The 16,374-nt window shown below is 39.9% G+C and overlaps 2 protein-coding genes across 9 annotated transcripts in view; one reads left to right on the top strand and one right to left on the bottom strand.

Annotated features, from left to right (window-relative positions):
- The window catches only part of LOC143746847 (uncharacterized), a 13,369-nt gene extending 3,545 nt beyond the window's left edge, over positions 1-9,824 (bottom strand). The window contains exons 1-18 of one of the 7 annotated variants that reach the window (XM_077239018.1): positions 9,493-9,824; positions 8,216-8,548; positions 5,066-5,533; positions 4,827-4,966; positions 4,400-4,604; positions 4,188-4,292; positions 3,470-3,660; positions 3,163-3,304; positions 2,326-2,973; positions 2,143-2,232; positions 1,937-2,055; positions 1,738-1,857; positions 1,602-1,649; positions 1,131-1,214; positions 982-1,044; positions 374-434; positions 228-278; positions 1-26 (exon numbers count right to left, since the gene is read on the bottom strand). The exon at positions 1-26 is cut by the window's left edge and continues 36 nt beyond it. In XM_077239018.1, coding sequence (XP_077095133.1) covers positions 396-434; positions 982-1,044; positions 1,131-1,214; positions 1,602-1,649; positions 1,738-1,857; positions 1,937-2,055; positions 2,143-2,232; positions 2,326-2,973; positions 3,163-3,304; positions 3,470-3,660; positions 4,188-4,292; positions 4,400-4,604; positions 4,827-4,966; positions 5,066-5,533; positions 8,216-8,363 — 2,610 coding nt within the window. In that variant the 5' untranslated portion in view covers positions 8,364-8,548; positions 9,493-9,824 and the 3' untranslated portion in view covers positions 1-26; positions 228-278; positions 374-395. Of the gene's footprint in view, positions 27-93; positions 139-227; positions 312-373; positions 435-981; positions 1,045-1,130; positions 1,215-1,601; positions 1,650-1,737; positions 1,858-1,936; positions 2,056-2,142; positions 2,233-2,325; positions 2,974-3,162; positions 3,305-3,469; positions 3,661-4,187; positions 4,309-4,399; positions 4,605-4,826; positions 4,967-5,065; positions 6,055-8,215; positions 8,549-9,492 lie in introns of those variants that run through there. The other 6 variants (XM_077239019.1, XM_077239020.1, XM_077239021.1 and 3 more) reach the window with 6 other exon arrangements.
- A 2,571-nt stretch (positions 9,825-12,395) lies between these two features.
- On the top strand, positions 12,396-16,357 carry il17a/f1 (interleukin 17a/f1). 2 transcript variants are annotated; one of them, XM_077239015.1, is made up of 5 exons: positions 12,396-12,483; positions 13,703-13,831; positions 14,786-14,903; positions 15,018-15,232; positions 15,732-16,357. In XM_077239015.1, the coding sequence occupies exons 3-5, from the start codon at positions 14,859-14,861 to the stop codon at positions 15,976-15,978; spliced, it is 507 nt and encodes a 168-aa protein (XP_077095130.1). In that variant the 5' UTR covers positions 12,396-12,483; positions 13,703-13,831; positions 14,786-14,858; the 3' UTR covers positions 15,979-16,357. The 2 variants fall into 2 exon arrangements, with proteins under 2 accessions (XP_077095130.1, XP_077095131.1); XM_077239016.1 differs by lacking the exon at positions 13,703-13,831 and having other exon boundaries at positions 12,399-12,483.
- Positions 16,358-16,374: the final 17 nt, after the last annotated feature.

The raw sequence follows: 16,374 nt of genomic DNA, 5'->3' as shown, positions 1-16,374 counted from the left end.
CACCTCCTGATGCAAGGCATGTCAGGCTAAGTTAAAAATAAATAATCAGTTAGGTTAATAACATGGGGGGTTTCCATTGCATTTTTCACTTACCTCTGTAAAATCAAAAGCCCCTGCTGTCACAAAGCTCAGTGAATACTGAAATGGTAAACATTACAAATAAATTTGCTCAGATACATATACTGGATAAACACATAGTAAGCAACACATCAGCTTTATAAACTTACCATTAGGACAAAGACACCACAGCTGTTGCTTTGATGTTGTCGTGGAAGGCCCTGTTAATGTTGCCATGCACAGAGTCAATCCACCTTGAAAAAATAAAACAATTTCCAATGCTTTTACAGTTATTTATTTAAATGAATATTGGTACCGTAATATCATCGACACAGTATTCATGCCAAGGCCCAGGAGACATGATTTGTGCAATGTTTCTGTGATGACAAAGACAAAACAGTTACTGCACTGCATCAAACAAAACAATACAAGAGAACTGAAATGTGAGGCAGAACCAGAACTTGGCATGAGTATTATATGATCATTTTCATTGACACTTTACAAAAAAAGTGATCTGTAAAAAAATTAGATCCTAAGTCAGATGAACAAGTCACATAAAAACCTTTAATGTTAATGGCCACAATTTTATTCAAATGTGGTTAAGAACGACCACAATCTTATCAAAAAGTGGTTAAGAACGACCACAATCATATCAAAAATGTGGTTAGGAGGAACGACCACAATGTCTGAACTCCGAATAGTGCACTAAAAAACCTGTAGATGAGCATGTATTCTTCCTTATTGAATGTTTTGCCGTGCAGAGGATCAAGGAAAAAAATGTCATGCTCTCCAGGCTTCATAATCTGTTGATATGTCACAATATATATACCGAAAGACAATTGCAGTTAATATATCAAATAGTATCTAAAAATTATGCAGACATAAGTTATCCCAGGTAAACACTACAGATTCAGAATGACTTACACAAACCATCCAATGCCCTGGTATCCATGTTGGGAAGATAAACCAGTCGATGTTTTCATCCAGCTTGAAAACAAATAATATTGGTCATCACTGAAATTTAGAAACTTTGACTGGGTTTCATATTAAACAGAACTGACTATAATACATACAGGCAGGTGTAGAAGTTGCTCTTCAAGAGTCCTGTTTGGCCATGTTTCAATTTGATGTGAACTGGCCGAAAAAACATTCACATTCTGTATGGAAAATTGAACATACTTTAATTTAAGGCAAAATTGAGAATTTTAAATACAACATCTGGGAGTATTAACATTCTGACCGCTGTAAGCACATCAACAAAAGTATGTATATTTCTGCTAAGGGGCTGCTTAAATGTATAGTTCACCAATAAATTAAAATTTTGGTGTATGATTATACCTGTACATACTTCCATATATATATTTTTTTTTACAATACAATGGAAGACAATGGGGACCAGCAACTCTTTGGTTAACAGTCGTCATCATCTTTTGTGTTCAACAGAAGAAATAAACTCAAATGATGACAATTTTCATTTTTGGGTAAACTATCCCTTTAAGCAGCTAAAGTAAATTGAGCACAAAATATTATTTTGACTATTTCACCTGTGATTTTGCTATGGTCTCTACCACTTTCAGGCAACAGTTGAGAATCTGCGTTTAAATAAAATATAGAAACTCAATATAAACAACTTTCACCATTAATTGCTATATTAAAATATAATGTCTTTGAACTGTGTACCGTTCCCTCAACGTCTCTTTCCAGTCCCAGGCAGCACAGGTCTGATCGGTTTAGCGTTGTGTTGTATACAGTTGCCAATAGCTCATCTTTGCACTTTCTGACATCCAAAGCATTGTTTATCTAACATTCAGATAAATACATAAATGCTCAGGCTGATGAACAGTATTTTGTAAAGATAAAATCCTTGAAAATCACTTACCAACTGCTGTTGCCCCTCATTTGGCATGGTCCCCCAAAATGTTTTGCTTGATTTAACAATGTTCAGGCTTGTTACCACAGGACTTCGACAAAGTTTAGGGTCACACTGCGACTGGACAGCTGTACTTAAGTAAAAGATAAAAAAAAAAAATAATAATTCACTTAAAATGTTAGCAAATCTTCAATGAGTTAAAGAACAACCTCAACCTGTATGCATTTCCTTCTCATTCAGAGTTGTATTCAAAGTTTGGGTTGTCTTTGAATAATTTGGTCCCACATTTGGTTCTGGTTCTGCTCCTACTCAGGTGTTATAAAGATATAGTTAGTACAATTAATTGACTGGAATGACCTATTCACATGCAGCACATTAATAGAATATTTATACATTACCAAGTATGACCTTTCCATTGGAGTCTAATTGCAAATTAGGACTGCCACTGAACAATTTCTTGAATTGTTCCAACTTCTTCCTGTTCCGTGTGAGATTCCGGTGGTGAAGGATGTTTCGAGCAAGAAAAATGTGTGCAGAAGGTCTTATCATATTCATGAAGTAATTGTTTCTCTTTACTTCAGAAAACAGCTGCTCGGCACACTGACTATTGATCTTTCCAGCCAGCTCTGGTACAAGACCAATAGTGCGCAGCACATCTCTCTTGTCTTTACTATTGCTTTGGTGGAAAACATCACACAGGCAATAGTGCTCTGAGGACGCTGTCAATGGGTGGCAGTCAGGATCCATAGGTTTTTTCTTGTGAGTCAACCAGGGAAGATGAACCTTTAGCTTTCCTTCTTTTGCTTTTTGTATGTTTTCAGAGGAGGGGTCTTGTACTCTGCCCTCAAAGGGATGGAAAGGTGGGTGAAGTGGTTTTCGATTATTAGTGTGTGCCACTAATCCTCTAGGGTAATCGTAAATTGTGATATTTGGAAAGTGTTTCCAAGACAAGAGAAGGTCTGCAAAGTCACGGGGACTCTCTGCTCTCAAGTTAAATTTAATAGAGTACACAACACCACAAGGACACATTATTACACCCAGGCCACCTAAAAGCATACAAAACAATTGAATGAAAACTACATTTTCTGAAAGATCAGTGAAACCATTCCAATAACACATATGAAATGATATAGGTACGAGTAATTGCTGCTTTAGGCAGTTTGTCATATCATATTTCATTAATGTTTGTAGTACTGTATTGTTAACTTCATTGAGTAACAAAAAACATCACTCACCAGAAGCACCCCACACCTGTTCAAACACCTTGTTGTAAGTCACTCTGTTTGACATTTTATTACGAAGCCTGAGAATGAGATCCATTTTGGATCCAACATCATCGACCCCACACTGTCGACACAGCTTTTTCAAATCGAAAACCTGATCAAATATGCAAATTTGTGATTAGGTTCAGCAAAAATAAATTACTATAAAATTATAATATTTATGAAGAGACCCTATACATACCACTGTGCTATGCAGCCAACAGTGTAATAATAGCTTAATGTGGTAAAACCCTTCTGAACAATTTAAACAACTATTTACCTTGAGGTGGAGCAGCTCATCACCAAGTCTTTCCTCAGTAAAAGGCACATCAATGTCACTTCCATCATTTGAGGACTTAACCTTTGCACTCTCTGTGTTTAATACCATGGCCGATTCCCTTGTTTTTGGACCTATCCATGGGGACCAGTTGTGGTAACTAGGTGAAACTGTAAATGGGTTTTCTTTGCCACCTTGAGAAAAATACAGCTATTTATTGCAACACGCAAACCATACAAAATGAGACTAGCAATGCATGATATTGGAAAAAAACGAAAGTGCAATATTTAGTTTTTCTGTATATATAATATATAGTATTTTTTTATCTTGTTTTCCAGTTTAAATATTAAAATAAATCTTACATTCAAACGCATTTGGTAGAAAAGCAAAACAGCAAGTCTTGTTTTCTAAAACTAATTCCAAAATTAAGTGCGTTTATGATTAAAACAAGCTAAATATTTGGCAGTGGGATAAGAAAAAATAACTTATTTCAAAGAGAAAACAAGTGATTTTGCTTCTCCAGTAAATGCATCCTCATGTGAAAATTTTTGTATATTTGGAAATTTGGAAAATTGTTGCAAATATTGCATTGTTATATGGAAATATTTCCATAATATAATTCCAAATAATTTAAAATAATTTAATAAATTAATAAATTAATCACACTAAACCATATCACAATATCATGCAGCCCTATGTGAGAGACAAATAAGAAACTTACTTGGGTAAAACCCTCTGCTTATCATGTCCATTGCCACTGCATCCCAAAATTCTTCTATGTCAACATGACCATCATAGGTCGCAGGTGGAGACTGAATTTCACTCACTTTGATATAAAGAAACTTAATTCAAAGCCAAATATGTGAATTATTTATTTAAACCGAAACATAAATCTATGATAGGAACCAATGCAACTACAATAACTTTACTTACCTGGGATGCTGAACACTCCTTTTTTATGAAGGTCCATAATCACAGTAGATGGATTGTATCCACAGGACACACAGGAGTAAATGTAGTCCAGATCACATAAGGATTCAAAGTGAAGATACGCCTGCATGATTAGGTCACCTTTGGGCAAGGACTCTCCCTCTGTGGCTTCAATTGTCTGCACAACCCTACCTACAGCTGTGTGATTCTGGAAGGACAACAAAAAGGAGGGGAAATGGTTAAAATAAAATAAAAATAAGAGCCCTCAACTTATAAAAGACGTTCTAGTCATTTAAAGCCCAAGTGAATATCAAATGTATGTCCTATCTGAGTCATTAGCAATAATAATACTACAAGTGTTTAAAAAAAAAAGTTAAAGAGTCCTGCTAGTCACAAGTAAAATAGCAGGTATTATTTTCTAATATTGTACCTGTAGAGAGTTTCGCAAAACCACACACAAATGTAACGAGACGATTACATTATCGTTGAAGTTGTGCAAACCGTCACTCCATTCTTGGTATCTGTATGTGAGGTTGCATTTATGGCACAGCTTGTAGTAAGTAGATACACCTGAGAAAGCAAAGACTATTTACTGACAAATAAATATCTATCAAAGCAACAACATAAAAAATATTGATCAAAGCAATATGAATTAAACAAATGTCATACCCTGAATCACTCCATTGAATGTAACGATCTTTGCCCGGCAAGTTATCATCATTGGCTCACTCAAAACTCCCTTGCATATTCCGCATTCAACTTCCTCAGGCACAAGATGTTTTGGGAAATTATTAAAAGCCTTTCCATGTTTTGACTTTTGCATAATGGTCTGTGGAATTTCCACTGGAATCTTCTTATTTTCCAGCATATATTTCATCATCCTTTTAACAGTGGTAGAGTTGGGGGGATATGAAAGATCTTGACCGCTGGCATCATCATTACATGTATGAGCAGTGTTGAAAACCTCCTCTGAACTCTTGACCCTCTTGAAGAGTTGTGGTATCATCTGGAAAAGATGCCACTTTGCTGTAGCCTTGTGAATGCATGATTGGCGAGGTCGGGCACAAGGACAATGCCAGTTATTTTTCTTTTTATCATAAGCCACCATAACTCTTCCCATCCTGCTGTAATAGGACACTGTTGGTTCAAATACAGAAATGAAATGCTTTGTTGATGGACCTCCAACAGTGACATGAAAAGACAAAGGTGTCTCTGCAGTATTTGCCTCTTGCTGCAACTTTAACAGCTGGGCTTTTCTTGCCTCACCAAACCACTTCTGCAGCACCAGCTGAGAGAGACTGTTCTCTGTCAGTGCATCATTGAGGTTGAAAACTTGTTTACAAAAAGACAGTGATTTGACATGGCAACACTCAAAAGGCAGTATCCCAGTGTTATGGGCAAACTCTGAATTCAAAATACACTGGTCAAGTTCACATGCTGAGCGATAGTTTGGGCCCCAAGTATTTTTTATTACATGTATGGGTGTTGCTTGACCGTGAAAAGCCTTTTCAATGGCAAATATTCCAATTTTTTCATCAATGCACTGAGATTGAAAGTGCCTCTCAGGAGTAATTGCATTTTCCTTTTCAGTGTGATGTCTTCTAATGTGAGTTCGTAGATTTTTGGCAAGCAAGGTCAAATCACATTGGCTGCAAGTTACAGTCCTCTTTACTGAGCATTTTGGGAGGATGGCAGGTGACTGAGGCAGCTGGAGAGAGGAGGAACACTGAGGCTGCGGGACAGAGGAGGAACACTGAGGCTGCGGGACAGAGGAGGAACACTGAGGCTGCGGGGCAGAGGAGGAACACTGAGGCTGCGGGACAGAGGAGGAACACTGAGGCTGCGGGACAGAGGAGGAACACTGAGGCTGCGGGACAGAGGAGGAACACTGAGGCTGCGGGACAGAGGAGGAACACTGAGGCTGCGGGACAGAGGAGGAGCACTGAGGCTGCGAGACAGAGGAGGAGAACTGAGGCTGCGGGACAGAGGAGGAGCACTGAGGCTGCGGGACAGAGGAGGAGCACTGAGGCTGCGGGACAGAGGAGGAGCACTGAGGCTGCGGGACAGAGGAGGAGCACTGAGGCTGCGGGACAGAGGAGGAGCACTGAGGCTGCGGGACAGAGGAGGAGCACTGAGGCTGCGGGACAGAGGAGGAGCACTGAGGCTGCGGGACAGAGGAGGAGCACTGAGGCTGCGGGACAGAGGAGGAGCACTGAGGCTGCGGGACAGAGGAGGAGCACTGAGGCTGCGGGACAGAGGAGGAGCACTGAGGCTGCGGGACAGAGGAGGAGCACTGAGGCTGCGGGACAGAGGAGGAGCACTGAGGCTGCGTGACAGAGGAGGAGCACTGAGGCTGTGGGACAGAGGAGGAGCACTGAGGCTGCGGGACAGAGGAGGAGCACTGAGGCTGCGAGACAGAGGAGGAACACTGAGGCTGCGGGACAGAGGAGGAGCACTGAGGCTGCGGGACAGAGGAGGAACACTGAGGCTGCGAGACAGAGGAGGAGCACTGAGGCTGCGAGACAGAGGAGGAGCACTGAGGCTGCGAGACAGAGGAGGAGCACTGAGGCTGCGAGACAGAGGAGGAACACTGAGGCTGCGGGACAGAGGAGGAGCACTGAGGCTGCGGGACAGAGGAGGAGCACTGAGGCTGCGAGACAGAGGAGGAACACTGAGGCTGCGGGACAGAGGAGGAACACTGAGGCTGCGGGACAGAGGAGGAACACTGAGGCTGCGGGACAGAGGAGGAACACTGAGGCTGCGAGACAGAGGAGGAGCACTGAGGCTGCGAGACAGAGGAGGAACACTGAGGCTGCGGGACAGAGGAGGAGCACTGAGGCTGCGGGACAGAGGAGGAGCACTGAGGCTGCGAGACAGAGGAGGAACACTGAGGCTGCGGGACAGAGGAGGAGCACTGAGGCTGCGGGACAGAGGAGGAGCACTGAGGCTGCGAGACAGAGGAGGAACACTGAGGCTGCGGGACAGAGGAGGAGCACTGAGGCTGCGGGACAGAGGAGGAGCACTGAGGCTGCGAGACAGAGGAGGAGCACTGAGGCTGCGGGACAGAGGAGGAGCACTGAGGCTGCGGGACAGAGGAGGAGCACTGAGGCTGCGGGACAGAGGAGGAACACTGAGGCTGCGGGACAGAGGAGGAGCACTGAGGCTGCGGGGCAGAGGAGGAACACTGAGGCTGCGGGACAGAGGAGGAGCACTGAGGCTGCGGGACAGAGGAGGAGCACTGAGGCTGCGGGACAGAAGAGGAACACTGAGGCTGCGGGACAGAGGAGGAGCACTGAGGCCGGGTTGGTGGTGAAGGATGGCTGGCAATGTGCTTCAGCAAATTTCCCCTAGTTATCACAGTTGCTGAACAATAGCAGCAGTGAAAATGGGACTTTGCCCGACATTTTAAACTGCATTTTATAATGGTGAAATCTGAAAGAGGGGGGAAAAAAGGTTTGATGAAATTAAACTTCACTTGTTTGCATTTTGCTCTGGACGGTGGACAGTCGCAAGACAGATTTTCTGTCATTAGCACCATCCACGTGCAAGCACATGTTTTTGTGATTTGAGCAACAAAGACCCATGGTAAATGGAATATGCTTTTGGATGTTTGCACACTCAAACTGTGAATGTGCGGAATGCAGAAAATGAAGTTTACCTAAGCCTTAAAATTCAATTACAAATTCATTTAAAATTATATTACAAATTCAAAAGCAATGAAATCAGAAGCATGCATGCACAGTGCATTATTGGCTGGTTCTGCACTATAGTATACTTAAACTAAATAAAGTGTCATAAGCAAAAGACTGTTAAACTCACCATGATGTTGCACTGCCCACTGAAAATGATTTTTGATGTGGTAATACATCAGCTGTGGCATGCTGGTGTACAGGCAGAATGGGCACTTACTACTGCAGTCTTTTAAATACTGCTCACACTCCCCCTTGCTTAACACAGTTGTGTGCATTTTTGCAGGGGGGAATGGCTCTTAAAAGAGCCTTTGGGTTATAAAGTAAACAACAACAAAAAATAGGTGAGAGAGATGGAGGATTAGAGTAAGAGAATAATTTACACAGCAAAACAAAAATAATATAAAGTAAATAGCAAAAATGGTACACAGGGAATATAAATGGGGATGACAATGCCAAGGATCTGCAAAGAGAAAGAAGTATAGAGCATCAGAAATAGCATTAAATGTTTTATTATTTTATTACTCTAGTGCAGGGGTGTCCAAAGTCGCTCCTGGAGGGCCACTGTCCTGCAGAGTTTAGCTCCAGCTTGACTCCACACTCCTGCCTGGAATCTTCTAGTATGTCTAGTAAGACCTTGATTGGCTGGTTCAAGTGTGTTTAACTGGGGTTGGAGCTAAACTCTACAGGGCAGTGGCCCTCCAGCAGAAGGATTGGACAGTGCATATACTGTATAGCAGCAAAAGTATAAGTAACAGTATGCAATATATAAAACAAGCCCTACTTTCAAGGAGTTTTGTTGAATTTGTATTACTATTGAATGTAGTTTAATGTTCAATTAAATAAATGTATACTTATTAGTAACAGTAATATCAAAATAGCTTACATTTAATCAATTTATTCATAGAAAAAAAAGTCCAACAATATAACTTAGTATATAAGTATATAATAATATAACCTAGTGTTACTAGTAAATCCTATTTTTCTTCTCCTGGTTCAGTTTCGCCACTGTATTTCTTTTTAAGGGCCTTGTTTTAACACTTTATCCTAATCCCTTCAAAACCACACACACACATATACACACATACACACACACACACACACACACACACACACACACACACACACACACACACAACACACAACACACAACACACAACACACAACACACAACACACCACACACAACACACAACACACCACACACCACACACACACACACACACACACACGCACGCCTACGATGCTTTTGGGAAACACTGCCCTAGTTATTTGTGTGATATGGTGAATAAAGTTACACGATCTTATTTTTACACCACTTCATTTTAACATCACACTAAACGCCACATCAGAATTAAAAATTGTACATAAAATTAGAACAAAAAAAGAGTAGCTTGCCTGTACTCACCATGCAGCGATGAACAGCGGAAATGAAACCATGATAGATCCGACGTCATGAGTTGAGTTCACGCCACTAACCAATGAGAAGAGATGTTGGTGGGTAGAGACATAAGGCTTGTTCGACTTGAACCGGCGCTGCAAAGACCGATCGGTTGATGACATCAAAGTACCGCGAGAGCGATTCAAAAGCATAAGGAGCCGTCTGCTCTCTAATCGCTCTCGCGGTACTTTGATGTCATAAACCGATCGGTCTGTGCAGCGCCGGTTCAAGTCGAACAAGCCTGATGTCTATGGGCAGAGATGTGCAGCCCCACCCCAGGTGCGGCCCCGCCTCGTTCTACGTCACCACTTTGCAACTAACCAATGAGAAGCATTGTGGGCGGGGCTGCACGTGCAGCCCCACCCCAGGTGCACCCCCGCCCAAATCTGCAGGCTGCAGCCAGGTGCTTCTCGACAGGCTAGCTGGCTCTGAGTGAATTACCATTATGAAAAAAAAAACATTTATTTGAGATTATATACGGTTAAATTACTTATTGCTGGTAAGTTATTTAGTCTCTGCTTGTTTACAGTGCTTATATGGAGCAGTTTGGTAGCCTATTCATAACTGACTAACTTTAGCCTTATGCTAGGCTGCTGTTAGCTAGTTAAATTAAGTAAATCGCGATCTTAAGTTTGTCTAATGCACATTTTGTGTTTCACAATTTCTTACCTTCACAATGATGTCTGCGTTTCAAAGCCATCTCAACCATCATTTTCCCTCGAGAGTAATGGGCCATCCTTACGCTATAATAAAACAACCACTCAACAATATTGTTTTACCTACTGTTTTATTCAGGTATTGTGTGTGTCAGAAGTGCTTCAATGACAGTATGACAGTAACACAGGCTACACCGTAACTTAAACGCGGCAAACTTTAATGGACAGTAAAACAAAGGCAGAATACCGTAACTCCTGGCCGGCACAGTAACTTCATATTGACGCGCGGCGATACAAAGGCAGAGTGCCGTAACTCAATTTGAGCATTCCAAAACAAAGCCAAACAGCGGTAACTGGTGTTACGGTCTTCTGCCTTGGTTTCTCCTTTGCTTTTTGGAAGTTACTGTTAAGACAACCCATCATTTTTAGAAAAAACAACAGAATTGACGCAAGATACTTATCCACATGATAAAGGGGGTCTTGAATTTGCCAAAAATATCAATAACTCATTTTCGACCTAAAACGAAGTTACGGTCTTTTGCCTTTGCACGGCAGCATGAGTCTCAATCGATTTCTTCGGCGTTGACTGAAGAATTGGTGATGAACTTGCGTGGTTGGTTTGACTCTTTTCCCATTGCTGGAGTTCAGATTGTGGCCTGCCAGCCCTGGGCCGGAGAGGACACGCAGAGCAAACAGGAGAAGGGAGGAAGTCGGAAGAGTTGATGAGTTCCGTTACATTTATATAGCGCTTTTCTAGGTACTCAAAGCGCTTTTACATATGGAAGGGGGAATCTCCTCAACCACCACCAATGTGCAGCATCCACCTGGATGATGCGACGGCAGCCATATTGCGCCAGAACACCCACCACACACCAGCTTACTGGTGGAGAGGAGACAGAGTGATAGAGCCAATCATCATGTTGTCGTTTGATTCTGTTGTGGTTGAGAGAGTCCTCTCTGTCCTGAATGAGCACATGGCTGGTTGTGGGTCAAGGCCTGCTGCTCTGGGGCCTAGTGTGGCCACGCAGGACAGCTATATGAAACGTACCGAGAAGGCCAAGAGAAGGAAGGGCTTGTGTAGTGGCCATTTAAAGTCTGAGAAAGGTCCCACCTCTCAGGGTTGGCTCGACCAATAAGAAAGGGAGAATTTCCAAGTGGGAAATTCCTCTGTTTGGAGGATTTATGGCTCTGTCTCAAGTGTGGTTAGACATAGGCCTCGCTGTTTGTGTCCATTTATACTCAGATAGATATAACAAACACACACTGCAATCTTTGAGAAGGTGATGTACACTAAAGTGTGAGTCATTAAATGTGGATTCATTAAATAGGAGACACGATAAAGGTGGGGTTACATTGACCGTTGGTTCTATCATAAAATACATAGTATCAAAGACATAATAGTATCAAAAGACACTACACAAGACACTAAATCCTTCACACAGTGTCCTGGGGTGCATGTTCATTTACAGATCAGTTCGTCCATAAATTAATGCAGGAAAGTGTGCTTTAAGAGCTGTGGGTCTTTCCTATGGCCTCTGCTTTTTCCACGTGACCACATTTTTAACAGCAATAAAACCAACTTATCTGATCGTAGTCATGGTAACCAAGACCCTTCTTGCCCTTGTTGGGGGGATGGGACCACAGATCCCAGAGTGAGTTTTAAAGATTATTTGTTAAATATAACAAATAATTGTGTCTGATTTGTCTCAGTCGTTACAGTCAGTATGTTTTGTCCATTAATGGTGAGGTTTATCATGGGTGCCCTGTGTCTAAACCCAGAGTGTTGCCACAGTTATGCCTTTTCTTCTTTGATGTGGCAGCACCCAGTGCGGGAATCCTCTCTGTGTCGGTTTTTTTTTTTTTACTTTCAAACTGACTGATGACATACCATTTACACAGCGAGCGGAAGCTACTCAGCAAATCACTGACCTCATTTCTACTTTTGATCAAAGGAAATATAGCATCCTGTAATTAAGATATTTTTTATGACAGTATCAGTTGGCTACTGATTGTGTAATTTTACCACAATAAAATATATTATTTATTTCCACTCACTGAGTGGGCAAAAAAAAAAAAAAACATGAGCATGACCACCATGACGACAAATGAGGATATAACAAATTGCTCTTGAAAAAAAAAGCCTTAGATCTGTTAATGCAATTTAGTTAATCACTTAATCACTGTTCAAAGTCAAATAAATATGAAACTTTAGGTGCACCCCAATTTAAGTGTAATAATGACCAAGAAAATATATAATTAATTCATAGTTTTTGTGTTTAATCCTTTGTCAGTTATCTGAAATGTGAGTATATGCTTAAAATATCTGCCAGTGCAGTTTTAACTTGTTTTAAACACAAACTTTCAGTAAATCTTTCAGTAAACAAGACTGAAGTCGTTTTGCTTCTCAAGTAAATGTATTTTGATTTAAAGGGATAGGTCACCCAAAAATGAAAATTCTGTCATCATTTAATCACCTTCAATTTAAACGAAACATGAATGTTTTTATTTCTTCTGCTGAACACAAGAAGATATTTTGAAGAATATGAGTAACCAAACATTTGACGGTAGCCATTGACTTCCATAGTATGGAAAAAAAATACTATTTATTATTCTTAGTATTAAGTATACTTAGACAGGTAGGGTTAGGGTAAGTAAAATAAGTTGACATGTACTGGTAAAGTTACTTATAGTCAGTTGAATGGGGAGGATCAAAATAAAGTGTTAGCAGATATTAAGCAGACAGTCCACTAATACTCTATTCAGAGTTAGTTAACATGTAGCTGCAAAATCCTTTTCTACAGTGTAATATTTATCATAACTAATGGCAACGCTAAGTCAAAAATGTGCAAGATTATTAATAATATGAACCCTGATAGAAATATTCACAATATGCCTTTAGTAGTAAAAAATCCAGAGTAGGAATATTGATGAAGTGATGGAACTGTGAAAATGAAGTAACCAATATGTTGCGTGTAAACTGGGGTTAGTGATTCAGCTCTTTTAAGGAGTCTCCAAATTTGTGGTCTTATATGGGTCACTACGAAAACCCCCGTTCCTAGATGTTGACTAACTGAAATCCCTTTCATGAGTATTGAAGTAGGAGAAAATCCAAGAAGTAGGTCAGAGGCCTGCGTCACATTTCCAACGGTTAAATGGCATAAGATGATGAACATACAGAGGTCTTTTTTTTAAGGAAATTAAGTCTTTTCAAACCTGTATGATCGTTTTCCTTTAGTGGAATGTAAAAGAAGTGTCAATGGGGTCAATGCTGTTTGGATCCCAACGTTCTTCAAAATATTTTCTTTTGTGTTCGAAACAGCATGGCTGAATTTTCCCTCTACAATCACAAAATTATATACTGAATAAAGGCTCATAAACTGTAAACAATATTTATGCTAACAAAAAGAACATTGAAAACTGACAATTGAAATGCATGGACTTCAGTTGCATGTGCATCAATTCTGAGTCACATGAAAATACGGTCCCTGTCCCCATCCCCCCCAAATCATTTGAAATTTCAGAGAAATAACCGCAATTGCACCGCATCTGACGCAGTCGTAAACCAGCACCGGTGGGAAATTGTGCGTCGGTGAAGAAGCCATTACAGACACTGGGGCGGAAGTCTCCGTTTGCAAACTATGTCAATTGAGGTAACAGGCATTAAAAAAAAGGCAACATGGGGGCTGAAATATAGCGGTCAGAATCATATGCAGCAAGAATTTAATTCAGCATACTAATATAAACCTCCTGATCTGAATAAATGTGAGACATCTGTCAGAGAAAGTAGGTTATGTTAGTAACTTGGTTGCTAAGGTGCACTAAACACAATAATATGTGGTCACAAATGTATTTAGACACATCAGCCCAAAAAACAAACAAAAAAAATCTATGAATTTCATTGCATTATATAACAAAATAACAAACCAAATGATATTTATTTTGAAATAAAAAGATGAGTTCAAAATTAAGTCAAAATCTATTTGGAGATTTCGGACTCAATAACTGTTGGTTCAAATTAATTGGAAAAATGTCTCAGAAAAGTGATGTTAGTTCTGAGAAAATCTGCATTTGTTTGCAGGTACATATAGTTATATGTAATGAAGGAAAACTAAGGGGGGGGGGGGGGGGGACTAAGTGCATCATATTTCTTTTTCCCTAATGAATATCAATGGGGTTCAAACGTAAGTAGAACACATCAATAGTTCTGCTATGACATCAATGACTTCATACGTCCACTAAAATTATTTTGGGTTCTTAACTTTGGGTCCAGTTAGTTGAAAAGAAAGAGCAAAAAAATTAATCAAATTAAAAAAAAACAGCTCAGAAAAGTGATTACCTTGTATCTTATGTAATAAAACAAAATTGTGAAGTTTATAAGGTGCATCATATTGTTTAAATGCATTGTTCGAAACACATATGGCAAAAGAAAAGCATTGTGATATGATATGATTGATTGTAGTGTCAGAATATTCAAAGTGATTTATGCTGACGCATTAAATATGACAGCATAAAATAACATCAAAGGGGAGAATACATCACAGGAAATGCTCCTACACTGCTGCGAATGCACGAAGGCCTCTCTATATAAACTCCAATTTCCACAGCAATTGTAGAACAGCTAGACTTAAGACTGACAGAAGACATCTGAAAAGAAAAGGTCAAAATCTTGAGACAAAAATGAATGCAACAATGTCATCAGCGTTAAACATCCAGTTCCTAATGGTGAGTATTGCTGAAATGTTAGAGGATGTCTTGATAACTATTACTGATGTTTTTGATGCTGAAGTCACAAAAATGACATTGTGTAAAATGACATTGTGTGTGTGTGTTTCACAGGTGGCTTGTTTGATGGGGACCGTTTTGATATCATTTGGAGCTGAGGGGGCACCTTCAATAAATCCTCAGAGGAAAGGAAACGGCCACCACAGGTCATCAGATCCATCTGAATCGAATCCATCATCATCATACCGGTTGTTATTGGATTCTGAGTTCAAAGCGGCCAAACCGATCCAACCAATAAACAATGAATCCATCTCTCCATGGACCTACACGTAAGACCTTGTTCTATATACCCTTAAAAATAAAGGTTCTAATTGGAATATATGGTTCCATGAAGAACCTTCAACATCCATGGAACATTTCCATTGCACTAAAGGTTCTTTATATTAAAAAAGGTTCTTTACCCCTGGTTTCACAAACAAGGCTTAAGTCCCAGACTAAAATACATGTTTGAGCTGTTTTAACTGAAAGCAACTTGCATTTATAAAAGCTACTTTAATGTCCTAATTGGACTAAGGCCTAATTGTGGCTTAATCTAAACCTTGTCTGTGAAACTGGACCTTAGATTATTAAAATGATGGTAACAAATGGTTATTTTAGAACTCTTCACTGAAAGCTTCTTTGGGGAACCCAAAATGGCTCTCCTAAGGCATTACTGCAACCATCATTCCCTTTTTGAACGTTTATTTTTAAGAGCTTCTTTGTTGATTTGATAATTGTGACTGTTGCAATCCGCTAACCTAAAATTGCACGATTCATTTTGTTTCATAGGTTTACGCGTGACGAGAACCTGTACCCTTCTAGCATCGCAGAGGCGAAGTGTTCTCTTACTGGATGTTTAATCGAAAACAATTCAAAATGGATTGAGGTCCAGGATTACCAGTCCAAACCTATTTACACCCAAATCATGGTCTTGAGGAGAATTGGAGGAGAAAAGCACAACTACTCCTTTAGACTTGAGTACAAAACCATCGCAGTGGGATGCACCTGCATTCGTCCATATGTAGAACACGTTTAAAATGAGTTACAGTATTGTAGATGTTTTCTACTGATGATACTGGTATTCTTACTATTCTAAAACTTAAGGCGTATGACTTAAGGCTTTATAATTTATTTATGTTATCACAGATACGTACGTGTTCACAATTGTAGGATATTTATTTATTTCCACTGGATTTTTATTTTTACTTTATTTTGGTATTAAAACTTTTTTGAAGAACCAGAAAAATCCGATTCAAAACCTCAACTGACTTGATCTGTCTAATAATCTAATTTATTAATGTGATTAAACATGTGTTTGCAAATGTAGGTTATTTATTTTGACTGGATTTTTATATGAAAATAATTTGCATTAATTATTTATTTATTGATCCAAATGTGTTTTTAAGATTGCAATAAATGAGGAAAAAAATGC

The sequence above is a fragment of the Siphateles boraxobius genome, unplaced genomic scaffold (assembly GCF_051911475.1).
Source record: "Siphateles boraxobius isolate OS27281-9 unplaced genomic scaffold, OSU_SipBor_1 22, whole genome shotgun sequence".
NCBI classification, from domain to species: Eukaryota; Metazoa; Chordata; class Actinopteri; order Cypriniformes; family Leuciscidae; genus Siphateles; species Siphateles boraxobius.
This window is presented reverse-complemented; position numbering and strand designations above follow the sequence as displayed.

Coding starts and splice junctions, on each gene's coding strand:
- il17a/f1 (XM_077239015.1), top strand. CDS start 14,859: ATGAATGCAACAATGTCATCAGCGTTAAACATCCAGTTCCTAATG. Junction 14,904..15,017: donor TAAACATCCAGTTCCTAATG/GTGAGTATTGCT, acceptor TGTGTTTCACAG/GTGGCTTGTTTGATGGGGAC. Junction 15,233..15,731: donor ATCTCTCCATGGACCTACAC/GTAAGACCTTGT, acceptor TTTGTTTCATAG/GTTTACGCGTGACGAGAACC.